This window comes from Canis lupus, chromosome 5, assembly GCF_011100685.1.
Source record: "Canis lupus familiaris isolate Mischka breed German Shepherd chromosome 5, alternate assembly UU_Cfam_GSD_1.0, whole genome shotgun sequence".
Taxonomy (NCBI): domain Eukaryota; kingdom Metazoa; phylum Chordata; class Mammalia; order Carnivora; family Canidae; genus Canis; species Canis lupus.
Genome location: NC_049226.1, coordinates 9,399,643 through 9,426,610, shown reverse-complemented (window position 1 = coordinate 9,426,610; position 26,968 = coordinate 9,399,643). Strand labels below are relative to the sequence as shown.

At 55.8% G+C, this 26,968-nt stretch overlaps 1 protein-coding gene across 5 annotated transcripts; it reads left to right on the top strand.

The window, feature by feature from the left end:
* The first annotated feature begins 567 nt into the window (after positions 1–567).
* SLC37A2 (solute carrier family 37 member 2) lies at positions 568–23,139 on the top strand. Of its 5 annotated transcripts, none has more exons than XM_038535764.1 (19): positions 568–614; positions 11,564–11,645; positions 12,086–12,179; positions 12,310–12,388; positions 13,685–13,820; positions 14,243–14,319; positions 15,392–15,558; positions 16,280–16,323; positions 16,593–16,733; positions 17,076–17,166; positions 18,500–18,562; positions 18,907–18,992; positions 19,529–19,577; positions 19,784–19,857; positions 20,118–20,196; positions 20,338–20,435; positions 20,724–20,788; positions 20,991–21,047; positions 22,566–23,139. In XM_038535764.1, the coding sequence occupies exons 1-18, from the start codon at positions 583–585 to the stop codon at positions 21,019–21,021; spliced, it is 1,488 nt and encodes a 495-aa protein (XP_038391692.1). In that variant the 5' UTR covers positions 568–582; the 3' UTR covers positions 21,022–21,047; positions 22,566–23,139. The 5 variants fall into 5 exon arrangements, with proteins under 5 accessions (XP_038391692.1, XP_038391691.1, XP_038391689.1 ...); XM_038535763.1 differs by lacking the exon at positions 568–614 and adding an exon at positions 1,208–1,346; XM_038535761.1 differs by lacking the exon at positions 568–614 and adding an exon at positions 9,884–10,357.
* The last annotated feature ends 3,829 nt before the right edge of the window (positions 23,140–26,968 follow it).

Below are 26,968 nucleotides of genomic sequence, written 5' to 3'. Positions count from 1 at the left end.
TGCTCGACCTCTCTGTGCTGCACCTAATCTAGCACTGGTTCCTTCCTCCCATCTCCTTCCTTCTTTCCTCTATCCCTTCACCTCCTGTCCTCTGCTTGTTGTTGTCTTCATTTCTGCGACCAGACCTCTGCCCCCTGACACCTGGCATTAACGAGGTATTACAGCTCTGCTTACCCTCTTTGTGCTTGATTCCAGGGCAGGGAACAGCCAAGCCCATCATTCTGGGCCCCGACCTGTTGGGCGGATTTATTGCTCCATCTTTATGACCTTGCTCTTCAGGCCTGGGCCCTCCTAGGGGTTCGGGGTAGGGTGGTGTTAGCGCTGAAATCAATTTGCACGGACATGTTCCTAGTTTATGTTCTATTAACAACTTTACTCTCCAGGTGAATGTTTCCTTTCTGGCCCTGTAGAGTTCACCCCTCTTGGGTTCAAATCCAAAGATCTCACAGTATCTTCTTTTCATAGGTGGCAACATGCCCTGGAAATCCTCGGGCTAGAGGCCTTGAGGAGCACTTTCTAAGGGCACAGAATTCTGTGCTGCTTCCCTGCTGCCTGGCTGCAAGCCCGTCCCCGCAGGAGTAGATGGGAGGCCAGTCTCCCTGGGGAGGGGGCAGGTAGAGGCCCGCCTGGCTCCATAGGGAGCCTGGAGTCCCAGTGGGCCGGAGGGATTTGTCTGGGCCGATACTGTAACCCGCAAAGCCTCCTGCGCTCTCAGGGTGCCCGAGGGTGCACCCCCCTCAGATCAGTGCGATGCGCGGGGTGGGGTGGGGTGGGGTGGGGGGTGCGGGGGGCACCGGGTGTCATGTCACTACCCCCCCCCCCCCCCGCGAGCCTCAGTTTCCCAGGACAGAAGGACGCAGGCGGCCGCAACGAGCTGCGGGCAGCGGAAGGTCGGAAGGTCGCCGAGAGCCGACTCGGGGCTTTCGGTCCCGGCCCGGGCGGGAAGTGAGCGGAGCGGAGCGGAGCGCGGAGGCAGAGGCGGCGGCGGCGGCGGAGGCGGAGGCGGAGGCGCTTCCAGGCGCTCCGAGGGCGGCGGGTCCCTCGCGGGGCCCGAGGGGAAATGCAGGCGCCGGGGGTAGGGGGGTCGGCGTGCGCCGGGTCGGACCCCGAGGGCCTGCAGGGGCGAGGGGGCGGGGGCTGCGGGCGTCGGGCCGCCGGGCCGGGGCGGGCCGGGCCGCGGGGCATTTAAACGCGGCGGCGGCGGGCGAGGGCCACGCGCCGGCTCCGCGCCCTCCTGCGGCCGCGCCGTCCTCCCGACCTCCGGCCCTGCCCGGTCGCGGCCGCACGATGCGCTCCGCCTTGGCGCCCGGCGTCTGGTTCCTGCGCACCTTCTCCAGGGACAGCTGGTGAGCGGGGCGGGGGCGGGGGGCCGAGCTCGGGGGTCCTGGGACCCCGCCCCAGGGACGTGGGGGGGGGGCACACCTGTGGGAGCCCGGGGGCTCCTCTGCGGACCCGCCCCCCGCCAGCCTGTGCTTCCCTCCTGCCCGCGGGGGCCGTGCCCGTCGGGGTGCGGGGGGCGGGGGGCGGGGGGCGCGGGGCGCGGGGCAGGGCGGCTTCCAGCCCCCTCTTCACCGCCGGCCACGCACTGGAGCAGGTCTCTCGGTCCGCACAGTGTGTGTGTGTGTGTGTGTGTGTGTGTGTGTGTGACCTTGTGTCAGTCGCCATCACTTAACAATTTGTAAACGGTCCTGTAAATAGCCAGATCCCTGGCCCCTCTTGAGAAACAATTGAGCCACACCAGGCCCAAATTCTCAAATTCTATTACTCGGGTGGAGAATCCCCTTGAGCTAGCGCGGGTGCTCTCAAGATGACCACCTTACTGGTTTCAAGAGGTAAGAAAGAGCCTGCACGCTCAGCCCCCTCGGTCCTGGCAAATTGGGACGGCTGGTCTGTCACCCACAGCGCTGGGCGAGCAGTGACCGCCCTCACTGGCGACAGCCCCCCAGCCCTCCGTCACTCCCAGCCTTCTTCACTCTCCTACGGTATTTGATCCTTCTTGAGTTCTAGGACTATTAAAAGATACTTTTCGTAAAAAGATGAAATTATGACTGATAGGATATAAGAAATGAACACGTGTTAAAGATTTTCATTTTATTGATCCTAAGGGAGGCAGAAGATGTTATGATCAGTTAGAAAGTCTTAGGAAGAGGGGAAGAGGGAGCCTGATGTTTCTAATGGGTGTGGAGTTTCAGCTGGGGACAATGAGAGGTTCTGGGGATGGATGGTGGTGACGGTTGCACAGCAGCTCGAAGGTGCTTCATGCCAGTGATCTGTACGCTTCAAAATGGTACATGTTATGTATATTTTAACCACAATTAAGAAAGAATCTGAAGAACTTGCCCATTTATAGATCAGGAATATTAAGACCAGACTGGCTTTTCCGCAGGTTGGGAGAAAAGACTATTCATTTGAGACTGTCATTTCTTACACATGACTTGTCAGTGGCCTGCCACTCCAAAGAATTATAAAATAGTGCAAAGTCAGTGAAAGGCTAGAATCCGGGTGACTGGAGGAGTGTCCTCTAGACAATGCACAGTTTTTCAGGGAGTATTTTTTTTTTTCTACAGTCTCCTCTGCTTTGGTCAAAAATAATTGCAAAGATTATTCTTGATCACAAAATAAGGCCGGTCTCATCAGATTTGATCTGATTATGTATACAGGTACAGCAAGAGTGTTCATCTACAATACAGGCCTTGTTAGGTTGCTTCCCTGGAGGTTTTCATAAGAAATCTTAAATTGAACTTTTAAAAGCCTTTATTTATTCAATTCATTTATTATTATCTGTATTATTTACTGTTTTGAGATTAGAAAGCCAAAACACTAGTTTTACCTGCTGTTACCCATAAATGTGGGCAAATTCCTCCTTTCTTGAAGTCCCCAAAATATCCCAAGTGTACTGGTCCTGCCAGGGAAGGAACACAGTAAACAGTTTTCTTGGGAGGGTTTTATTAGTATTGGCTTCATGCAGTCAACCTTAGTTCCTTAAAAGGGGCTGGTTATATCTGATTCAAAGATCATCGTTGTCAAATATGACATTCCAGGTAAGGCCTTGGTTATATAATCAATTTTTCTAATTACATCCTGGTTAAAAAAAAAAAAAAAGGACGGGGTGCCTAGGTGGCTTAGTCATTTGGGGATCTGACTCTTGATCTTGGCTTAGGTCTTGATCTGCCTGTGGTGAGTTTGAGCCCCTCGCTGGTCTCCACACTAGTTGTGGAGCCCACGTAAACAATAACAACAAAAGGACAATTTCTTATTAAACTTTTGCTAATCACCATATGGCTATGAAAAGCAGGAAGACTCAACAAAAGTTTCTGAATTTGGAGGGTGGGGTGGCCAGGTAGGGAGAAAGAGATATTTGCAAGTGTTTCATTTTAGTTTACAAAAACAGAATCTAGTAAATTGTTATGGGTTATACACAGCTGAAGAAGAAATTGGTAGGGCTTCTTTATATTTCCAGAAAATTGAACACTATGACATCCACAATATTCCAAACAGCAATGATGGCCATCCCTCATCAGTTCACTTGGGCCTATGCGATTCTTATCCCACCGAATCTTGGGTTAGCAGTCTCATAAACCTGTCCGCTTCTTCACTAGAGTTCTGGAAATCCTGACTCAACCCACTGGGTATGTTCTTAAAGATGTATAAGCAATGCCATGAGAAGCCCATACCCAAGCATAAGTGCCTGGAACAGTGCTTTTTCGAGATAGTTCTTGCTTGATAAAAACAAAACTTTTGGCCTCTAGCTGATTGAAGAAACTTTAGGAAGCATTAGAATGAAACAAAAAACTTTCTGTAGGTAACAGAGACCTAAAGAGGCATGAATTAACTTATTACAATAATTTTCAAATGTGAGCAACCTGATGAGAATTCATGACAAGAGTGATGTGGCTAATCAGAAAATTTGATTGTTCCTAAGATATGCAAAACAAAATCAAGCCAATTAAAAATCTAGACAATGCCTAAAAACGTAGTAAGATAAATTCAAAGGAGATAGTGGACATTACATCTTAATTTATAAAAATGGGTGAACACAATTTTTATAAAGAAGAAAGTCTTGAGATATTTAAAAATCTTGAGATATAATTTATATAGTATACCAGAGATATATATACCAAGAACATCAGTTGAAGGGATTGAGTAAATATGGCATAAGTCCTACACATCTATATTTTATTTATTTAATCTCTGCACACAACGTGGGGCTTGAAGTCACAACCTGGAGATCAAGAGTCACATGTTTTTCCTACTGAGCCAGCCAGGCACCTCTACACACTGTATTTCAATAAAACTCCAAGGAAAGTCCCATGTACATCCCAAGTTGAAAATAGAAGATATTAGATTCAAATTAAAGAAGTAATATTGCAGCCCAGGTAATATTTTATTTTATTTTAAAGATTTTATTTATTCATAAGAGACAGAGACAGAGAGGCAGAGACACAGGTAGAGGGAGACGCAGGGTCCCCACAGGGATCCCGATGTGGGACTTGGTCCCAGGACTCCAGGATCATGACCTGAGCCGAAGGCAGACGCTCAACTGATGAGCCCCCCAGAGGCCCCCCCTTTTTAATTTAAATTCAATTTGCCAACATAGAGTATACCAGGTGACATTCTAAATCGGACCTGAAATCGTGACTGGCTGTGCTGTGCTGTTCTCACACAGCAGAGCAACCCTGGGATGCTGAGCACAGACCCAGAGGGCACTGAGAAATCTGTAGGAATTTCTCATATGGCATATAGTTTGTGAAATGCTTATATAAATAATAACATTTTACCTTTGGAAATTTAACCTAGATTAGGGTGAGTGTCTATTCTGATTTCAGTTATTTCCACACAGCTGGTCAATAGCAACATCTCAGATAAACCTAACCATTTGCAGCACCTCTCTTTTTAAAAAGTGAAAAAACAAATCTTTGTGATTTTCCAGGGGCCCTCTTGAATATCTCATTGATAGTTTGAGGTATGAAAGATATCCAGAAAGTTTTATTTTATGTTGCATTTAGGACTTGATTTTGGGAAGGCAAAAAAAAAAAAAATCAGAGGTTGTTAGGACATTTGAATGCTTATCATGAGTACCTAAGAAACCGTTCTTGTCTACCCATTTGAAAGTGACCATAATACATTAAAAAAAAAAAATTGAAGGTAACATTGTAAAGAAACTTAGCTATTTCCTAAGAATCTTTGTTTTTTAAAATAATGGAAAATTATTCTGTAATATACTGGATTTTTGCCATCTAGGCAGATTACCCAGGAGGTGAAAGAGTAACATTTTATAACTTCTCTTTAAGCAGACCAATAACCAACATTCAAGAAAATTTTGTCGTTTTAACAGAGACAGAGAACACCAAATTCTACTTTTGCATTGATGTATTTGACACTAAAGGAACCCTAGCCTTGTTGTGAAAATAATATGAAAAAGATGAAAACTGAGGCAGATTTTGACAAAATTTTAACATAATTACTTATTTTCAGATTCATTATTTGTGCATACTGTAATCAAATTCTCTTTTCACAAACCTTCTACAAATTAATCCACTCAGGTTTTGTCCTTTACTGTCTTCTTTCTTATTCTGGAAAGACCAGTTATTTTACTTTAAGATAACACTTCTCTTTTTTTCTTCTTCATTAAAAATATATATATATATATCATCACCATGTATGCCAAATCATACCCGTCTGCTGCTATTATTCCTAATAGAGTTTCATTCATGTATATTAATTATACCCTTTAATCAGAGTAACTTCTATTTTAGAGAAAATAGGATTGAGGAGGTTAGCATTTTAGAAGAGCTCATGAAAACACATGGCACCACTTTCTACAACCACACACATCATTTACACACTTTTTGAAGTGTGATTCCAACTACGTACTGTTGTCCTCTAACAGCTCCCAGATTTAAGACCGATCTGGATTGAAATCCTTTCACCACCATATGTCTTATGCACTTAAATTCATTAAGCCTTGGTTTCACCATCAGTAAAAAGAAGACAGGTGGGTTCTGGAGGATGGACATGGTATCAGAACATTTTTTACTTCCCGTGGCCAATGAAGGGCACTCAGTACATGTCCTTTTATTTCTTTCCTGCTGAGTATGGGTTTGGACTCCTATCAAACACTAAACATTAATGTGCCAACGGTAGGCCCATTATTATTTTGAACCCGGTGGCTTGCAGTGATGATTAAGACCTGGTCCTAGTTCCGACAACTAAGGATCAAACTCTTATCGGACTTACTGCTTTCACGTGTCCCCAAGGAGGGCGTTCAAGCAGAAGTGAGCAGAAGAAAGCAGACTTAGCTCAGCCTTCTGCGACTGGGACACCAGAGGGTGGATTTGCCCTGAACTTTGGAGTCCTTGTCTGTCCAGTGGGGAGACTAGCGGTCCCTACCTCACAACACTGTCCTGAGGGTCACACGAGGTACAATGTGTAAAGTGCTCAGACCAGGGCCAGGCTCATATTAAGCACTGACTAAGCCTTTTTTTTAAATTTATTTATTTATTTATTAGAAAGAGAGAGCGAGAATGCACAAGCAGGGGGAGCGGGAGAAGGAGTAGCAGGTTCCCCGCCGAGCAGGGAGCTTCATCCCGGGACCCCCGAGATCATGACCTGAGCCGAAGGCCGACGCTTCACCAACTGAGCCACCCAGGTGCCCAAGCCCTGGCCAAACCCTAATTATTGCCAATCATTCTACTTGCTCTTTCTACTACTTTGTGCCAGACACTGTTTATTTGTGGTTCACCGCAAGGCGACGATTTGTTTCCCCGCTGCACATGTGGGTATACTGAGGCACAGAGAGGTTGTGTAGCTCGTCCAGCCCCACATCCTTAGTACAAGGCTGAGCCGGAGTTTGCATCCAGGTTGGTCCGACTCCCAGGCTGAAGGTCGTCCTGCTGTCGCCGATCACAGGGCCATCTGGCCTCGCAGAAGTCACGTAATGCCTTTGAGCCTCCAGGTCCTCGTCTATAAACTGCAGATGGCACTGAGCCGCACCTCGGGGTGCGGGTGAAATGAGAAGACCCCGAGAGCCAGCGGGGCCCAGCCTAGGGTTAGCCCTTGGTCATCGCAGGGCTGCGGTCGGAGGGAGGGAGCAGCCTCGGCAGGAGGATGGGGTGGCCAGTGACCTGCAGCCCCAGCGCAGAGGCACAGCCAGCAGAGGCACAGAGGGGGACCCGGGTGGGTGGAGGGGGACCAGGGAAGGTGGCGGCTGCAGCTGGGGGAGCCTGAGCGGGCGAAGTCACCTGAGAGCTGTCCCCTGTCCTCCCCCGTGGGTCGCTTGCGCGGCCTGGAGGTCCTGCGGGCCGTGGGGTGTGTGTGTGTGTGTGTGCAGGGGTGGCTGTGGCTGCTGCTCATGGGCTGGGTGCAGGCCCTGGTGCTGTGCGGGAGAAGCACCCAGGACAAGGAGGCGGGGGGAGGGAGGACTGGCCGATCAGGGCCGGGTGGGGGGCAGGAGCCGTGCCCCCCCATGACTGTTGGGAAGGCCGAGGCTGCATGTCCCCCCAGGGCTGGTGGAGGGCTCGCCTGCAGGTATCACGCCCACCCTTCCAGTGCACCCGAGAACCTGCTGGACGCCGGGCGCTTCCACACCTGTCATGTGTCACTCAATCCCGTGATACTAGGTGCGGAGTGCGGTGTCTGACTTACAGAATGGCACAGCGCGGTCAGAGAGGCCGACAGCCCCAGGCCCCTGGGGCAGGACTCAGCCTCTTCCCGCCGAAGAGGAGGAAGGACCCTTTCCCTGTCCTGCCCTGGCCCCCGGCCTCCTGGCCTCCGATCAGGGCCCCCGCCGCCCAGTAGCACCGTCTGGTCTGACTGTCCCGGTAGCGGCAGAGACGTGGCCGTAAGGGCCACCGAAAGGGCTCCTTCGAATGAGCGGTGGAAAAACAGAGAGGAAGGCAAACCATGGGAGATTCCTCACTCTGGGAAACAGACAAAGGGGTGCAGGAGGAGAGGAGGGTGGGGGGATGGGGTGACTGGGTGACGGGCACTGAGGGGGGCACCTGATGGGATGAGCACTGGGCGTGGCGCTATGTGTTGGCTTGCAGAGCTGGTCACAGAGCACATGACCCTGGGGTGCTCCTCTACCCCCTCCCCTCCCCCCTTCCCTCACCCCCCTCCCCAGCTGCCTCCTGCTTCCTCTTCCTTCCTACCGTTTCCTCTTTCCCTCCTTGCAGGCGGCCTTGGGGAGGGCGGTCTGACTTAGGGCCCCGTGGACGGGTCTGGAATTGTCTGTGCGGTGGGTCAGGGCCTGACTTCTTCAATTCAGACTGTACCACGCGAGTGCTGGGGTCTGAGTGCAGCTACCCTGAAGGGACAACAGAATTGAGGACAGGCACGGGGTGGGGGGGGTAGAGTCTCTGAAGCCCACGACCCCCCATCTGACGGTGCCTGAGTTGGGGTGTGTGTTGGGGGGGCCGTAGTGCTGTTCTCCTTCTGGCTCATGCCTCGCACCCTGGATCCTTCGAGCTCAGAGGAAGGGGGATGAGGCTGAGGCGGGGGGGGACTGGGCCTCTAGAGAATCTTGAGAGGAAGGCCGTCCTCTCACGTTGCTGCTGGGACCCCAGCTCTGCCACCATCAGCACGTCCCCCCCCCCCCCGCCCCCGTGCTGTTTGCATAGCGTTGACCACCTCTTCCAAACTCTTCCAGAGGTTGGCAGCTGCCTAAGCAGAACATGGTGCCGTGGCTTAAAGCCATGTCTTTTCATCACTGTAGCTGCGGGCTAATGGCTCCCTTTGCTGGACGGGATCTTGGGACCAAGCTCTGAGTCAAGTTGATCTCTCTGAGCAAGCTCCTGAGTCCCAGCAGGAGGAAGGGTAACGACTAGAGGATTCCTCAGGCTGACTTTCTGCCCCCAGAGGGCTCTGTGCCCTCTGGGACTTGGCCTGTCCCTGCCCCATCCCGGGTGCTGGAGGCCGGGCTCCGGGCTCAGCGCTGTGCTGTCTGTTCCAGGCTGGCCTTTCCCTCCCGGGGTGTCTGCCAGCCTCCGTGGAGGATTTGGCAGGGGGTGGGGCACTCCCGCCACCGGCCTGGTCCTTATGTTCCCAGCCTCTATCCTCTTCAGATCTGCTGAGTCCCACAACAGGCACATCCAAGGGCAGGTCACCAAGTCCATTTGCTCAGGGCAAGGGCCAAGCTCACCTGCAGCCACAGCTAGCCCAGCCCGTCACATGGCTACTGAGCAGCCCTGGATGGGGTTGGAAGCCCACCCCTGGCACAGGGGGAAGGGGATGGCGACGAGGGAGCTTAAGTCCCCACTGGCCTTACAGGGTGGGCAGCAATGGGGTTGCAAAGTAAGAAAGGAGGATGCAGGTCCTGGGGGTTGACTGGGGAGAGGAGGCTCCTTTCCATCACCTCCTAAGGCCGGCGTCCCTCTCCTGTGCTGTTCCTTGTAGTTTTGGGTTGTCATCCTGGCAGTGGTAATAGGTCCTGTGCGGTTTTTGTTTGTTTTTAACCCGTTGCTGCTTTGGGACACATCGTTCCCTGTCCTTACCTCAGGAAGTCCTAGTGCAAAGTCTTAATAAGGTCGATAGTTGGACTGTCTGCTCATAGTTAAGAGAGAGCTGGTTCGCGTCCCTATCTAACTTGGTTACTGAGTAACCAGTATTGGGGTGAGGGAGGGGGGACTCTAAGAAGTGCCACTTTCTGCTAACAGAGACTTGGAGGGTCACGGCGGCAACTGGCCTCACGTCAAACAGTCCCCGGGCCTCACGGCACACAGTGCCTCTGTACCTGGCCTGCTAGCCCAGCCCTGCCCAGCACGCGGGCTGCCGTCCCTCCCCTCACACCACAGGGGGCCAGCTGCTCCCTTCCTGGGGCCCCTTATTCTGAAGAAAGGGCTTGAGAGAAGGGAAGTGAAACCTGTGGTTCTCCACGCCCAGAGCCCCTCAGCTCCTCAGCTGTCTTTCCTGTGAGAGACTAAATCTGGCAGCCTTGGTGTCAGCTTAGCTCAGCCCTTCACCTGATCAGTGACCCCAGGCCCCTTTGTACCATGGCACCAGTGACCCCAAGCCCCTTTGCACTGTGGCACCAGGGCCTTTTGCTCAGAATAGCCACCAAAGTGGAATGGAATGGAAAGAGGGCTGTGGAATGGCAAGTTCATTGGATTAATCAGAGGCCTGGTGCCAAGGGCGCTGTGCCCAGCTAGCCGTGGGACTCTGAGCTCATCCCGGCGCCTCTTCGGAGTCCAGGGAGGAAGTCCCAGAGGGCATCAGGGCCAGGCCTGGCATCACAGCACGTTTGAGGACCTCCTGCACCCCCATCTCCCAGAATCATGACTCATCTGCCCTCTTGGGTGTCAGGTTTTCTACTGGAGGTGGGGTCAGAGCTGGGTGTAAGGGCAGCGCTGGAATCTCACAGGTCAGGATATTGGTGCAGGCCCCTGCTGAACCTCCTTATCTGCTCCCAGGGAGCACATGGGCAGGTCGCAGCAGGCCAGAGTCTCTGCTCCATCGCCTTGCAAGCTCGCAGCTGAAGCAGAGTGGGGTTGGGAGGCAGATCCCTAGAGAGGCCAGAGTGAGCCTCCCATGTCCTGCCACTTAGGGTCATATTGCTGAGGGATGGAAAGGGCTTTAGGGTCCTTCCTACCCTTCCCCCTCCTTCTCCATGAGGTCTTGAATCAGCCAAGGCTCTGGATCTTTCCTAAATGCCTGCCTCTTCCTCCCGGGGTGTGGGTCCATTTTTGAGGTCTATTTTCTGTGTATTTTGTGGCTCCCGGCTGCTGACTCAGCTCAGCTGATGCTCTGCTGAGGAAGCAGACACTGACTCAGGAGGCCATCGAGGCCCTTCCCCAGACCCCCGGGGAAAGGGCAGGCTGAGGGGTTCTTTCCATCCCAAGACTGTTCCTCAGGATGAGAAGTGGGGGGAGGCGAGGGCGCATGTGATGTGTGAGCCACAGATGGAAAAGATGACCTTCTGCCCAGTCGGATGGACGAGACCCGGCCTGGGAGGAGGATGTGGATTCCGGCACCAGCTCCCCCACTGCGGCCACGTTCCGGCTGCGGCTGCGTCTGGGCTCTGCTCTAACTGGGCTGCGGCCGCTGCTGCTCCTGCTGTGTTCCAGGCCTAAGAGGACTAGTGAGCGCCCCTGGGACAGGCCCCCCTGCACGGCCGCCCCACACCTGCTCCCACCACTTCCGGTGTTTTAAACACGGTTCCACCTTGCTGCTGCCATGTCTCGGCAGGAAACACAGACCCACATAGAGGCGTCCTGACCTTAGGTCAAGGGACAGTGGAGGTGACGGGAGGTGACAAGAGCAGTGGGGATCGGGGACAGAGGACATTTGTGTGGTCTTGGGGGGCTGGTGCTGAGCCAGCTCTGCTGCAAGGCCTCAGGAGCTGGGACCAGAGAGCCAGGGCTCCCTGAGCCCCGTGGCCTCCAGGCCTCTGTTCCCACCCTCCCCTTGGCCTCCGTCCCAAGGAACTTGTGTCTGGTGGGGACACGTAGGTAGAGAGTTCGGGGTGCCGAGGCCCTGAGGCTGCCAGAGTGGGCCCCAGGGGACACTATGACTGAGCTTCCAGCTGAGGCTGACTTCCTGCTAACCCAGGTGCCTGCTTTTCCTGCAGGTTCCGAGGCTTCATCCTGCTGCTCACCTTCTTCATTTATACCTGTTATCACATGTCCAGGAAGCCCATCAGTGTTGTCAAGGTGAGGCTGGCCTGGCGCTCGGGAAGAGTGCAGGGGATGCTGGGCCCAGCAGAAATAAACTCTAGGAGAATGTTCTAGAGCTCGGCCCAGAACCATCCCTATTCCCTTACCATAGTCATGGAGGTGCCTCCTTCACATGGCCGACCCCTACTTTGAGTAGTTCCTAGGGAACTTTCCTGAGCTGCTCCTGCTCCCTTTGACAGCGGTGTTGCTGCCTGTGGGTGGAAGGGGAGGGCTCTGCTCCTAGACTCCCCTTGCCCTTCACTGAGGGTCTGACACGGCCACTCGCCCCTGTAAGCCAGTTCCTGCAGGGGGAGAAGCCAGGGGAAGGAGCAAGGAGACCAGCGGGGAGGCCCTGGTGCTGGTGTGGTCCGGGAGGGCTGGGGGGGCTCTGACGCCGGAAGATGACCCCTGACCTGTGCACCCCATTGCCTCCTCAGAGCCGTCTGCACCAGAACTGCTCGGAGCTGATCAAGCCCACTAACGACAGCCACAGTATCAATGACACTACGTGGTGCGACTGGGCTCCATTTGGTAGGAACAGGGCAGGTTGCCCTTCCCCACTCCCCTCGTCTCCGCCCCAGGAGGAGGTCGTCGGGGCCAGAAAGGACTTCTTGCAGGGACAGCCAAGCACCAGCGTTCTGTCTCTCTCATCTGTTTTCAGACAGGAACAACTACAAGGAGTTACTGGGGGCCGTGGACAATGCCTTCCTTGTGGCCTATGCCATCGGCATGTTCATCAGGTAAGAGACAGGCCGAGCCTGTGACTGTCCTGGGGTGAGGTGTGCTCCCCCCCACTTTTAAAAAAGATTTTATTCATTTATTCATGAGAGACACAGAGAGAGGCAGAGACACAGGTAGAGGGAGAAGCAGGCTCCATGCAAAGAGCCTGATGTAGGACTCGATCCCAGGACCCCGGGATCACGCCCTGGGCCGAAGGCAGACGCTCAACCGTTGAGCTACTCAGGCGTCCCTGCTGCCCCCCTTGACTAACCTCAGGGTAGAGGGGGTCCAAGAGAAAAGGCTGATGCCCCCCCCACCCAGGTAGATAGGAGACCAAGAGGTGGGCACACACACCAGCAGCCCCGGCCCTCCTCGTTTCCTTCCCGTCGTCACCCGGCCTGCGCCTTCACCTAGCAGACTCCTATTTTTAGTAGCTTCTTTTCCTGGAAAGGCTGGACGCTCCCTCTGTTGTTCTCTCAGATGACAGTGGTGGTGATACGGCTGGAATATGGTGTTTCCTGCACCGGGATCCTTCATGTCTGGGGCGGGTGGGGGGGACCTGGACACAGAGATGGCGAGGAAAACCCCCATCCTCTCCTGGGCCTAGGTTAAAATTAGCACAGCGGGCACCGCTTTGACGCAGCAAGCCTGGTGTCCGTCGCCAGGGGCCAAAGGCGAATGAGGCAGGGTACTGCCCTCCGATAACCCACAGCCTGGTGGAGGTGCCCAATTCATCAGCAGCCGGTTCTGTAGCCATGTGGTGGCTCTGCGACAGGAGATGGTGGTGCCACGCTCCCTCAGATGAGGGGCGGGGACCCAAGGGACTGAGTGGGGAGAGTTCAGCCTCAGAGTGCTGAGCTGCACACGTCTTGGGGGCATCCGGGTTAAGACGTCCAGCAGGCATCTGCTGTGATCCTGCAGGGGCAGCGATCTGGAGGGAAGCTACCGGGTGGAGCTGTGTAACCTGCAGGTGGTAGTTAAGGTCACAGGACGGAGGCAAGAGACGTGCCCCAGGGAAAGTCAATGGGGAGGAGTGGGCAGCCGAGGGCAGGGAGGCGAGGAGACCAGGGGAGGGAAGTCCAGTGAGAGGAGCCTCGAGGGCCTCCCAGGCATGTGGCAGGTGACACAGAGGTCCCGGGTGGTCACCTGGGCCAAGCCAGCACAGTGGTGTGGAGGGGGACATGTGGCAGGTGACACGGAGGTCCCGGGTGGTCACCTGGGCCAAGCTGGCGCAGTGGTGTGGAGGGGGACAAGGCAGGTGGCAGATCTGGGGAGCGCGGTGGGTGATTAACTGCAGGTCCACTTTTCCCCTCCAGTGGGATTTTTGGGGAGCGGCTCCCCCTCCGCTACTACCTTTCAGCTGGAATGCTGCTCAGTGGCCTTTTCACCTCGCTCTTTGGCCTAGGATATTTCTGGAACATCCACATGCTCTGGTACTTTGTGCTTATCCAGGTACGAGCCTCCGCGTTGGGCTCAGACCCCTGCTCCATCATGGGAAGGATCGCTGAGGCCGCTGGTCCCAGCCACCCCCAATGGCAGATTTGGGCTGTGAATCACCCCTTCCCAGCCCAGTGCTCCCCCGTTAAGCTTCGGGGCCCTTCTTACCCCTTCTTGGAATCATGCAGGTCATGCATTTGTTTGCTCGCTAAGTCTACCTTGAGCACGGCCCTGAAGTCCCCAAGAATGCCCGAGAGCCTGGGTCTCTGCAGGGAAGGATCTTGGGCCAGAGGAGAACTCTGCCCATGGCACTGGGGGGTGGGCTGGGAAAGGGGGTGCTTGCAGCGTGGGCCGTGGAGGGCCCCTCAGCCCGGACGGGTCAGAGGGAGTTTGCGCACGGTCCAGACCGGTCCCACTGACCTCCAGTCTCCCCGCAGATCTGTAATGGACTTGTCCAGACCACGGGCTGGCCCTCGGTGGTGACCTGCGTTGGCAACTGGTTCGGGAAGGGGAAGTGAGTGTGAGGAGGGGGAGGAGCGGGAGGTGCCCCGGGAGGGCTGTGGGTACCAGGAGGCCACGGGCGGCCTTGTGTATAATTTCAGGGTGAAAGGTTAGAGACTTGTTTCCGTCTTGCTGATTTTCACGTTTAGTTGAATGTTTTAGTGACTGAAAGGCATTGCTGGTTTTCTCATTGATCAGGTTTTAAGCACAAGACAGGCCACCTTAGTTCTGCTTCTTCCTCATAACAGACGAATTTCCATTTTGCAGGAAGACAAAAATGAAGCCAATAAAACTTTATTATTATTATTTTTTAAAGATTGTATTTATTTATTCATGAGAGACACAGAGAAAGGCAGAGACACAGGCAGAGGGAGAAGCAGGCTCCACACAGGGAGCCCGATGTGGGACTCGATCCCAGGACCCCAGGATCATGCCCTGGGCCCAAGGCAGGCGCTCAACCACTGAGCCACCCAGGTGTCCCTAAAACTTTATAATAAATATTATTATTTTGTACTTGAACTGGCTTCTGTGCAAAAAATGAATAAATACATAAGAGTTGATTTCGAGCAGGAGTTTCTCTGGCTCAGCCCTGCTGACATTTGGGGCTGGATCATTCTGCGTCGTGCAGTTATCTTACACATCACAGGATGTTTAGCATCGTCTACCCACCAGATGCCACTAGCAGACCTGGAGCTGGGACAGTTTAGAATCTCCAGACATTTTCTGGCTCCCCTGGAGGCAGAGTGGCCCTGGTCGAGGACCAGTGCTGTAGGGTAGCAGCCGTGGGACCAGAGGGGAGAGAGGGTGGAGGCTGGACATCCTCAGGGTAGGGAGAGCTGCATGTGGAAGCCCCATGGGAGCTGCCCAAGCTGCTGGCTGAGGGGAGCAGGACCCCAGGCCTTGCTGTCACCTGCTTGATGCCAGACAAGCCCTCCCCTTCCTCCCCCACGGTTGTCTTTGGGCTTAGAGGCTGGAGGCAACCAGCTTTTTGTACTTGGCTGGGGCAGTTGTGATGAACCGTGTGCTTCTCTTTTGACTTTTTTTTCCCTCCTTTTTTCCCCTTTCCTTCCCTGTCCTCCCTCCAGGCGGGGGCTCATCATGGGCATCTGGAACTCCCACACATCCGTAGGCAACATCCTGGGTTCCCTGATCGCTGGCGTCTGGGTGAATGAGCAGTGGGGCCTGTCGTTTGTGGTGCCCGGCATCATCACCGCTGCCATGGGCATCCTCACCTTCCTCTTTCTCATCGAATGTGAGTGGACCCCCTCCCCCTTCTCTTTCCAGGGTCTGAGAGAAGGCAGCTGGCTCTAGGGGGAGGATTATAGGTCATGGGGCTGGAGGACCCATGTATGGCCTGGGACAAACAGTGTCTCCGGGCCTCAGTTCTTTCTTTTTTTTAAAGAAGATTTTATTTATTTATTCATGGGAGACACAGAGAGAGACACACACACACAGAGGGAGAAGCAGGCTCCCTGCGGGAAGCCCGATGCGGGACTCGATCCCAGGATCACGGCCTGAGCCAAAGGCAGACGCACAACCACTGAACCACCCAGGTGCCCCTGGGCCTCAGTTTTCTCATTTGTAAAAGAAGAGCCTCTACCTTCTGGGGTTGGTTGCGGTCTCAGCAAGACGTGCAGTTAGGACGCCTGGCCCATCGCTGTGCCTGGCCAGTGCTGGCTGGCTCTGCAGGCGAGCAGGGGGAGGTGACCGAGACGGGACACCCCTCATCTGCCGTCCTCTTCCACATCCCCACGGCCCTCAGAGATGCCCAGCCCGGCAGTGTGGCCACTTTGTGGGCAGAGAAAGTCCACAAGGTAGTAGTGACGCCGGTGGTTGTTCGGGAGCCGGGCCCAGAAGGTGTCTGCGGAGCCCGGGTTCCAGGCTCCCTTGTGCTGGGAAGTAGACTGGCCATTAACTTGGGGGCAGGGGTTCTGGCCTGCTGGGAAGCTTCTTAGAAGGTTGTTTATTTTCAGACCCAGAAGACGTGGACTGCACGCCCCCTCAGCACCACACAAGTGTGAGCCCCCCCAGCCCGACCCCTGCCCTGCTACTCCATCCACGGGGGCTGGTCCCGGAGAGGACTCGGGAGTTGGAGAAGGGCCCGTGCACCAGGCCCTTGGCTTGGCTCCCCTATATCCTGGCTGGGCCCGAAGGACGTTAGTTCAGACAGGAGGGGGCGCGTACCTCTTCCAGCTCAGGAGCCCCTACCTCTTGCACGGGTCGTGCCTCCAGTTGGTTGGAGGTGGCACCTGGACGTGCCCGCAGCACGGGCTCATCTCTGTTCAGGGTGGGCTGGAAGAGAATCAGGACCCCGAGGACCTTGGGAACAGTCCCAAGGAGAGCAGCCTGGAGAGCGCCGCCAGGGGCTCCAAGGAGCCAAGCGCCCAGCCTGCTGCCATCAGCTTCCTTGGGGCGCTCCGGATCCCGGTGAGAAGTTTGTGGGGGCAGGCAAGGGAGAGGCTCTCTAGATTTCTCTGCTGGATGCCGGGAGATGGTAGGGGAGGCTCAGGGTGGTCTACGGCTTCCAGAATTTCTTTATAGGAGGTACTTCGGGTGAGTGGCCAGCTGGGGGAGGTAACGTGGGAGGCTTGTGTTGACCAAGCATTTGAATGTAGGCACCTTGCTCTTACTGAGATTGGCGAGGTCCTGGAGGTGGGTCTGTGTGGTAGGCGGTGGCAGTGCTGGGGGTGCTGAGCACCCCCTGGGACTACCTCGGGGCCTCGGGCCACCTGCACGCCTTTCCCTCACACCCTCTGCCCTGCTCTGCAGGGTGTGGTCGAGTTCTCCTTGTGTCTGCTCTTCGCCAAGCTGGTCAGTTATACCTTCCTCTACTGGCTGCCCCTCTACATCTTCAATGTGGGTGAGTACAAGGGAGGTGAGGTCACCTCTGGTGGGGAGAGGAAACCTGTCATGTGATGCATGGGATCCCAGAATATAGTCAGGATGCCTGCTGAACCTCTCCTGGGGCAAAGGGAGACTTCTTTTTTGGTAGTTGGAAGTTAGCCCCTGGCAGTTAGACCTCATGGACCCTGATTCCAGCCACCTTTCTTCTGCTGGACCAGAGTTGGGAGTTAGGAACTCAAAGTTTTGTTCTGTAATCCTTCCTAACTCCTTCTCTAGTCTTGAGGGCAGGCGCACCCACCTCCAGCCTGCCGAGGCTCATAGATGAGTGGGATTGGTTGGTGCTTGGAAGGTCTGCCTTTGAATGCTTCCCCCAACCCCAGGAAGAGGGCCTGGTGAGCCTCCGCACGGCCTGAAGCCTGGTAGCGAACACTGCTTTCCTGTCAAGGGGCTGCCTCCGGGGATTGATGCCTTGTGCCTGGGTGGGAGGCACGGCCCTCCTTCGGGGCCTGCACTCCCCTGCCCCTGCCCTCAGAGCTCCCGCAGGGCCCAGGCCCTCCACCCCAGGGTGAGCTGCTCCCTCCAAGCCCTGTGGGAGGGCCAAAGCTTTGCGTGCACTGTACTTGCTCTGAACAGGATGCCATGGAGATTACTCAAGGCCAAATCCCAGCCCAGAACTTGCCCAACAGCCCCATCACAGGGCCTCTCTCAAAGATAAAGGGAGCACGCCAGGGAAGCTCTGTGGACACTAGGACTCTTTGTTTTGTGGCCTTGGTGCTGGCTTCAGAGTATGAGTCAACCTTGAGGGTTAGGCTACAGTTCAAGCTTCTGGATATTCCTTTTTCGAATCCTAGGACAAGGCCTGGGACCTGAGGTCCCCATGTGCCTGTGAGTCTCCTTCCTGGCTTTGTTTATTAGCAGAGACTTCAAATGGGTGTGGAGGCTCCTGGTGGAGGCCTCCTGAGCAGAGCAGAGCAGGAGCGGGGCTGGTGGGGCTGCGGCTCAGTGAGAATAGTCATGACTCCAGGGCAAAGGTGGCCCAGTGGGACAGGGTTCTCCTGGGCCAGCCCCCATGTTTTCAGGGGAAGGCTTTTCTGAGAGGTTAGAGCCAACCTGCAAGGGGAGAAGGAAGTACAGGATGGGGTGTGGGGAAGAGAGGGTGTCCGGTTCCAAACTGCTGCAAATTTACTTATGACCCTGGCAGATGACTTCCCCATGGTCCTTACTCCTTCCTCTGAAAATGGAGGCAGTGGGACTGGATCAGGTGCTCTGTAGCGGTGTTGCTGGCTGTGGCACTCCACGACGTTTGCTCCGAGCCCCCAGGTCTGACCACATATTTGTGTTTTCCACAGCTCACTTTAGTGCCAAAGAGGCTGGGGACCTGTCCACCCTCTTCGATGTTGGTGGCATCATAGGTGAGGCCCTGCCCTAATCTGCCTTAGGCTCTATTCCCCTTTTCCCTTGTAAGGGTGCAGAAGGAAGGGACGGGTCCAATGTGACACGACCTGGGCAGATGACATCAGAGGAAAAAGTGCTCCTGCCTGGCTGGGTAGCCCTAAGAAAGTTCGCCCTTGTGTTTGATCTTCCCATAAAGCAATGGGTGTGGGGAGGGCTTCAGAGAGAAGAGCTCTGCTAGTTCTGGGTGCCCATGCCCAGGCTAGTGTTGGGTAGAGCGATGGGGCAAAGCTTGGGGTGCCACGCTAGTGGGAGGCTGTGGTCACCTCTGGAGCAGCAGCGCGTGAACCGGTTTGTGTTCTAGGCGGCATCATGGCGGGACTCATCTCCGACTACACCAATGGCAGGGCCACCACCTGCTGCGTCATGCTAATCTTGGCTGCCCCCATGGTAGGTACAACCTCAAGAGCAAAATGCACATGCTCGAACATACCTGTGCAGGCTGTGGAAATGCATGCACACCTGGGCACCTGTGCACACGCCTGTGTGTGTGTGTGTATGTGTGTGTGTCCATCCCTGTGCTTGCTGGGGGCAGAGAAGCCAAGGGAGGCACAGGAAAGAGATTCAGACTGAGAATTTTGGGAAGGGATTAGCAAGGATCTGGCCTTGGTGGAGACGGAGCAGACCAGCTGCTAAACTTCCTGGCCAAGAAAAGAATAAGAAATTAAGGTTAGATATTAGATAAGGTTAGATATGAGAAATAAAGGTTAGATATTCTCCTTTTTGAGAAATAGGAAACGATAGATGACCACATCTTAGACCCTCCATCTCCAGGACAATTAAAGACCAAGAGGTCTGGGTTTGGGAAGGAAAAGGAGTAAGGTGACCTCTGGAGTTCCCCGGCCAGACTTCTAGGCTCCAGTCTAAGCCAGGTGGCCAATGGGGAGGCCTGGGTGTGACTCTGTGTCTCCCTCTTTCTCTCCCAGATGTTCCTGTATAACTCCGTGGGCCAGAAGGGGATAACCAACTCCGTAGGTGAGGGGCGGCTGCCCGTCCTGCTGGCACACAGGAAGCCCACTGCCTTAGGGGCCCCCCTGGAAGCTGGTTTGGGGGTGACGGTGGGAGGCTCGGGGAAGTGGAGGTTTTCAGCCTGACGCCCGGTGGGGGGGTCTCACCTGCTTCGGGGCGGGGGCTGGCAGTGGCCCATCACCCCTAACCAGCTGTCCCTGTTACTGCCTCAGTAATGCTGATCATCTGTGGGGCCCTGGTCAATGGCCCTTACGCGCTCATCACCACCGCCGTCTCTGCTGACCTGGTAAGTGGGCCGCCTCCCTGGGGCCAACCTGGGGGATGACTCTGGGGGCTTGGTCAGGGCCTGGGGTCTCCAGGCCCGCATCCCTCCCCCCTCCCTGGTGCACAGAGATCCTGGCACCTGAGACCCTCAAAGTCATCAGCACTGGCCCCCCTCCTTTCCTCTCCACTCCAAGCCCCTGCTGCTGCCTTTCCCCAAGTCAGCCCCCCAGTCCTGGTGCTGCCTCTCCACCTGGGCCTCCCCACTCCGCTGTCTCTCCCTAGGGAACTCACCAGAGCCTGAAGGGCAATGCAAAGGCACTCTCCACTGTCACGGCCATCATCGACGGCACTGGGTCCATAGGTCTGTGACTCCCACTCTTGGCTCCTGGCAGCTGAGCCCTGAACCCTGTCTTGAGCGCACTCCTTGGAATGCTGCCCCCGGGTGGCAGGCAGGTTGGGGCCCCTTGCTGGGTGCCCTTCTCTGATGTTGTGTTCTGCGCAGGTGCGGCTCTGGGGCCTCTGCTGGCTGGGCTGATCTCCCCCACAGGCTGGAACAATGTCTTCTACATGCTCATCTCTGCCGACATTCTGGCCTGCCTGGTACGGGTTCTCGGGGGTACACAGATGGGCACCGGTGGGGGTCAGTGTCCTGTCCTGCCAGGCCGGATCCCCGGAGGTGCAGAGCATTGGCCACAAGGGCCTATGGGACAGTGAGATCACCTGCCCTACACTCAGAACCACATTCCCCAAGGGGAACCCTGCCAGATGAGACTCTGTGCCCACGACCTTCCTTCCTCCCAGCCCCCTGCTCACCTAGCACTGGGGACTCCCCATGCATTCAGTGCTAATATGGCCCTCCCCTCCCCCTGTGCCTCGGATTCCCCGCAGCTCCTCTGCCGGTTGGTGTACAAAGAGATCCTAGCCTGGAAGTCATTCCTGAACAGAGACAGAGGGTGAGTCCTCCCGACTGCAGTAGTCTCTCCTCCCCGACCTCTCTTCTTATGGGAGTTCAAACCAGCGCTCAGTTGCTCGGGGCCCAGTCTGAGCCCACCCACAGCCCAGACTGAGGCTGGACCCTGGGGCTGCTCCATGCCCCTCCATCCCCACTCTCGGCCCTGCTAATGTGTCCTCTGTTGTCCCCATGTGTCTCCATAGCTCTAGTCTGGCCCTAACCCACCCGCGGTAGTATTTTCCTCAAGTCCCATGACTTTTGTGAGTATTTCCTTCAAGTCCGTGGCTAAGGTGCCATTCGAGTGGGGCCTGCATGCAAATCCTCTCTCCTCCATGTGATTTTTCCAACTTTCTCTTTCCCCTTGGGGGCCAGCTCCAAGACTCTCCATCCCAGCAGAGCATGGTGCTTGGGAAGTGTTTCCTAAGGAGCTTGAGCTGCCAACTGGGCTTGGCAGACTCTTCTCCTTAGGGAGGGAGCGGCAGGGCCTTGGCTGTACCCCGAGGACAGAGGCAGGACCCAGGGACATCGTTTTCCCTCTGAACTCGGGCTCTGAGCCCTACATGCCTCCTAAAAGTTCACAAACCTGACATCATCTGGCCTGTCTGCCTGGGGTGTACAGAAAATGGCAACTAGAATCAAAGCCTTTGGGATAAGATTGAAATCAAGCCTCGGTGGCTGGCCTGGTGTGTTCTGTCTATTGCCCGGTGGTGGCGGGTGTGGAGGCCGCACGTAGAGGCCAAGGCAGAGCCAGCAAGAGGCTGGGCTGCGTGCTGGTGTGGAGGGCAGGCTCTCGCTGGCCTTCCCGCTCTCCTTCTGAGCAGGCCGTTCTGGCTGAGGAGCTGGCCGGAGCCGTGGACCTGGCCCTGGATGGTAAATGTGTGGAAGGCGCCCCTGGGCTCAGGGTGACCAGCCCCACATCTGGGGAAGCACTTTCCCTTCAAGATGTTGTCTTCCAGGTTCTCTGGGAGAAAAACCGAGGGCGGGAGGCAGTAGCCCAGCTCCATCCTGCCTGCCCTGGTGGGGACAACGGGGACCTCCTCCACCTGCCCTCCTGGGCCAGGCTTGAGGGGAGACTGGGAGGGCCCAGAGAGCAGCAGGAAGGAGGGATGAACATTTAGTGGGCATCTGCTCCCCCTGGAATGGAGTCTGACTTCAGACCCGGCTGCTTACCTCTCAGCAACCTCCAGAGGTCGGTTCTGTCCTCTAGCGATGAGAGAATGGAGGCTCAGAACTCATGCAATGTGCCTGAGGCCTTCAGCAGAGCCTGAATTTGAACCCAGGTGTGTGGGGGCTGGCTTTTCTCTGCACTGCTGCCACCCTGAGCTGGGCCTCCGAGGGAGGCCGGTGTGTGGGGAGCAGAGGAGCTCATGCTAGGGCAGAGGGAACCAGGAGTCCCTGGGCAATCCTGACGTCCCTGCTCACTTTCATGTATCAGACCGTGGGCACGCCCTCTGAGCCTCCATAGCCTTCTGTGTATGGCAGGGGGGCACTCACCCCTAAGTCCCTGACAAGGTGATCTGAGGCTGAGACGAGATGGGATCTGTGATTCTGCTTTGTAAAACTGTCAGAGGCGACACCAGCTTTGCAAGGTTCTCATGGTCATCTTGGCTTGCTGTTTGCAGCTGAGGGGATGAAAGGGAGCCCTCAGTGATAGAGAACAGGGGTGAGAGGCAATTACTAAGGGGCCCTATAAACCTGCCTTCCCTGGCCCCACCATGGGGGCAGGAGCTTAGTCTGTGTCTCACTTTCTCTTCCCCCACCTTTCCCCCTTCCTGCAGGTATAAAGAAATATGAAGTCCTGATTGAAGGAGAAGCCTGGAGGACCTCAGTCAATTCCCCAAGTGCTTCCCCGACCCCACCGCCTCACAGGGGAGCGGGGGCAAGACCACGGAAACCACCCCCAAGGACTGTGGCAGCCTCTTGACCTGACACCAGCCAGCCCGGGGTGGGGGGGACTGCCAACACGAGGACTGCAGGGCTCGTGGCCCAGGACTCTGGAAGCTGTGGGCAGAAGGGATGGGGAGCAGAGCTTGAGTGGTGTCTCCAGCTTGGTAAGGGGAGGGTAGGCTCAGATCTTGCTTGTTCAGATTCCAAGAGGGAAGGCAGAGGCCTGACCTGGCCGAGGCCTGGCAAGGGCGTGTCTCTCCTTCCCGTGTTAAATCTGAACCTCAGCAATCGGCCTGTGTGTAGGGGCGGATTTCTGACCCTATTTCAGAGCTGCCCAGCCTCGCTCCCTTCCTTTGTCCACGTGCCGGTTTTCTCATGTATTTCCCCACGTTGGAACCCCTTCTCCCCTGCACTGGGTCCTGTTCTTGACTCCTGACCCGAGTCGATTAAAGTGTTGTTGCTGTATCCTCCAGGGCCAGGACTCGGGAGAGGCAAGGGGGACAAGGCAGGGAGGCATCGCTCTTGGGCTTGGGGCTGGGCCACCCTGGACAGCGAGGGCCTCCGTTGCCCCAGGCTCAGTCCCAGCCCTTGGTGTCCCCAGGGTGAGGTGGGGGACACGTGTCAGGGCAGTGCCGGGGGCGGGGTGGGGGGCATGACTAAATCCCCAGCGTGTGGGGCAGGGATGGTGGCAGGGGCCTGCCAGTGATGACGACGAGTGCTCGCCGCCCGCTAGCCCCGCTCCAGGAGTGGAGGGGCAGAGGGCGCGGTGGGACGAGGCCCTGAGCACCCACACCAGGGTGATGGCCCGAGCAGGGAGGCGGCCCGGAGCTGCCTCTTGTCCCCCGTGCTCCTGAGCACTTCTGCCTCCCCGAATCCTGGAGCGCTGCAGGCCGGGCTGGCCCTGGCCCTCCTCTCCGCCGCCGCCGCCAGCACAGTCCGGAGTCCGCTGGCCAGCCGTGCCCGGTGCTGGGTGTCCCGGGACCGCTCGGCCCCCCGCTGCGGCTGTCACAGCCGGCACTCCCTGCGGAGGTGCTCGGGACAACACTGATGATCTGATGATCGGGGGTGGTGGCCCAAGCGGGAGCTGAGCCCTCGCGGCCTGGGCATGAACTGGGACACCAGGGCCGGGGCCGCACTCACGGGGGTGCACACGGCCACGGTGACCGCTGTAAGCCTCCGGCTGCCTGACACCCACTCTGACGTCAGGGACCCCTAGGTCCTCGGGTGCCCCCCACCCCGCCCACCCCGGGCCGGGGCTACAGTGCCCAGCCTTACATCCAGCCCAGCGTTCTTGGAACCTTCTTTCAGGGCAGAGGCATCTGCGCGGCTCACTGAGGGAAGCCACTAGATGGTGCCATCGTCCCCCGCAGAGCCCAGCGTGGGCCACGCAGTCCTGCCAGCAGAGACAGGGCCGGGTGCTGTGTTCTCCAACTTTCAGCTCTCTCTCTCTCTCTCTCTCTCTCTCTCTCTCTCTCTCTCTCCTCTCTCGGCTGCTTCGGGTCAGGGTAGGCTGGCAGGAGACCTCCTCCTCCTCCTCCCTAGCCTCCCCCACTGGCCAGCCTGAAGCCTGTGTCCTGGCCAGGAGGACAGTCCTAAGGGGACCCACCTCCGAGGACGAGATGGGCTGCAGGGACACCTGCAGACAGTATTAAGGCTCCCTCCCCGCCCCTGCGGAGCCTGCCTGGGGGAGGGATAAGACGGAAATTCTGAACAATAGGCGAGAAACACTGGAGATGGGGGGGGGGGGCGCTGAGAGGCATCACCATCCCTCCTCCAGCCTGAAGGAGGGGGGCAGGCCGGAGGGTGATCCCAGGGCAGTTGGTTTGCTGGATCCCCCAGGGCAGTTAGTTTGCTGGGAATGAATGAACGAGAAAGGCGTCAGAAGGGAGAATGAATGGACCGGGCAGGCAGTGTGATGGGGGAGGGGGGTGCCTGGAAGAGGGAGGACGTTAAAAGGAAGGCTGAGCAAGCCCCTACAGTGCAGCATGGGGACCCGAAAAGCAGCAGGATGTGCCCGGCCTGGCTAGGGGGCCGGGGGTAAGCCTGGCATGGGGGGTCAGCCCCAGGTCCCAGAATCAAGGCCTCGGGCCGCAGGTGGGAGTTTGGGGGAAAGAGAGAAGGTGGAAGAGCCCCAGCCCTACCGTCTGCCCCTCCGCACTGGTCTCTCAGGTCCCGGGTTCCCTGCCCACCTCAGCTCTGGGCACTGACTGTTCCCCGGAAGCCTGCTACCTGCCTTCTCTCCGGGCCTCAGCGCTCACTTGGGGCTAATGCAGGAGCATTACGTTAATTAGTTATTCATTTAATTTAACTTCACATTTGGTCTCAATTAAGCTTAAAGTGTTCTTCCTTATAGATGTTACAATAGCACTTGTAATTAAAAAGCAATAACTCTTTGCATTTCTCCTTTAGAGAGCCATTGGGAGGCTGGGGTGGTGTGCGGTTGCCGTGGGGGGGCAGGGAGGCAAGAAGTAATGAGAAGAAAGGGAACCCTTGGCACTCTGAGGCTTTTGGCAGGACTGAGGTTGGGGGAAGGAGACTCAACACATCATGGGGGTGGGGTGGGGGCCCTGGGGACCAGAGGGTGCTCCTGGAGATAAAGGGGCAGGCCCTGGATATAAAGCAGCAAGGTGGGCAGAGAACGGAAGGTGGAGGGTGGGAGGAATCAAACCTTAGGCATGGGGGGTGGGCCATATAGTCTCCAGTAGGCAGAACAGCACCCGCCCACACCCCCTGCAAGATGTCCACATCCTAATTCTCAGGACCCATGAATATGTTAACTGCAGATGGGACTAGGACCGTGAGATGAGGAGGCCATCCTGGGTTCTCAGGGTGGGCCCACTGTGATCACGAGGCTCCTTATAAGCCACAGGGGGAGGCAAGAGTGTTCGTTGTCAGGTTAGAAGATGGGGCTCTGAGGACAGAAGGGGACACTGGCCGAGGAATGTGCAGCTTCTAGAAACTAGAAAGGGAAAGGAAATGGGATTCCCCTCCAGATCCTCCCAAAGCTTTATATGAGCCTCGTGAAACCTACTTCAGACTTCTGACCTCCAAAACTGTAAGATAGGAAACCTGTACTGTTCTAAGCCACTAAGTTGCGGTACTTTGTACTACAGCAATAGGATGTTATTACCTGTTCCCCAGTGTAAAGCTGGGGCGATATCCATTTGGAGACAGACAAGCCAAAGAAACCCCCAAAGAGGGCAGCCCCAGTGTTGCAGCGTTTGAGCGCCGCCTGCAGCCCAGGGCGTGATCCTGGAGACCCTGGATCGAGTCCCACGTCGGGCTCCCTGCATGGAGCCTGCTTCTCCCTCTGCCTGTGTCTCTGCCTCTCTCTCTCTCTCTCTTTCTGTGACTGTATGAATAAATATATAAAATCTTTAAAAAAAAAAAAAAGGATACCCCCAAAGATGAAAAGAAAAAAGGTGGCGGGGCTGTCTATGGAGCATCTGGGACCAGCGTAAATACCAGCTGTGTAACCACCCGAGTTCTCTGAAGGCTGGACCGTGCCACATGCGCATCCTGTACTGTACCCAACACAATGGGAGGAAAACCAGAAAAAGAAACTTTCTCATTCTGTTTGTGGTGTTGGGTCCTGATTTTTATCCCTGCTGTCATTTCTTAGGTCCCAGGAAACTGAGACAAGAGGGTGTGTGTTGGGAGCTGGAAACTTTTTTTCCCTTGAGTAAACGGCAACCACCAACAATGGTCTGCTAGAAACCGAGATCAAGAAACAAAAACCTGCTTGGTTTGTAGCTTCGATTCTTCCACTGGCACCTCTGAAAACCAACCCAAGTATCCAACATTCCAGGTGGACAGCATTTAAGAGAGGGAGGGACGTCTATGTATGTCCTGGAAAACTCAACCTATGGGCTGCTCCACTGTCTCTTAGCCCGTGAGGAGCCAAAGTCCAACAGGCAAAGGCCCACCAAAAACACAAGGTGGATGAGTGCCGTTCTCAGGTCCTGTGTGGCTTTTAACTGCTTTCTCTCTCGGACTCCTGCCCAATCCTCTTTCTGGGTTTTCTGTTAGACTCAGCTGAGCCTTTTTGGTATTTCTGTCAACTAGATTTGCGTTGCTTGACCTTGGTCCCTCATTTTTCTTTCTTTTTATTTTATGGAGCAACATAGTATAATATAAAGTATGTAAAAGATTAGACTGGAGCCAAACCACCTTGACTTCAAACCCTGGCTCCTATTTAACCCTGAGCTGAGTGACCCCACCACTCTGTACCTGGTCCCCATCCAGGACATGGGGATATTAAGAGCACTGACTTCATAAGGGTTGCTTATGAGGA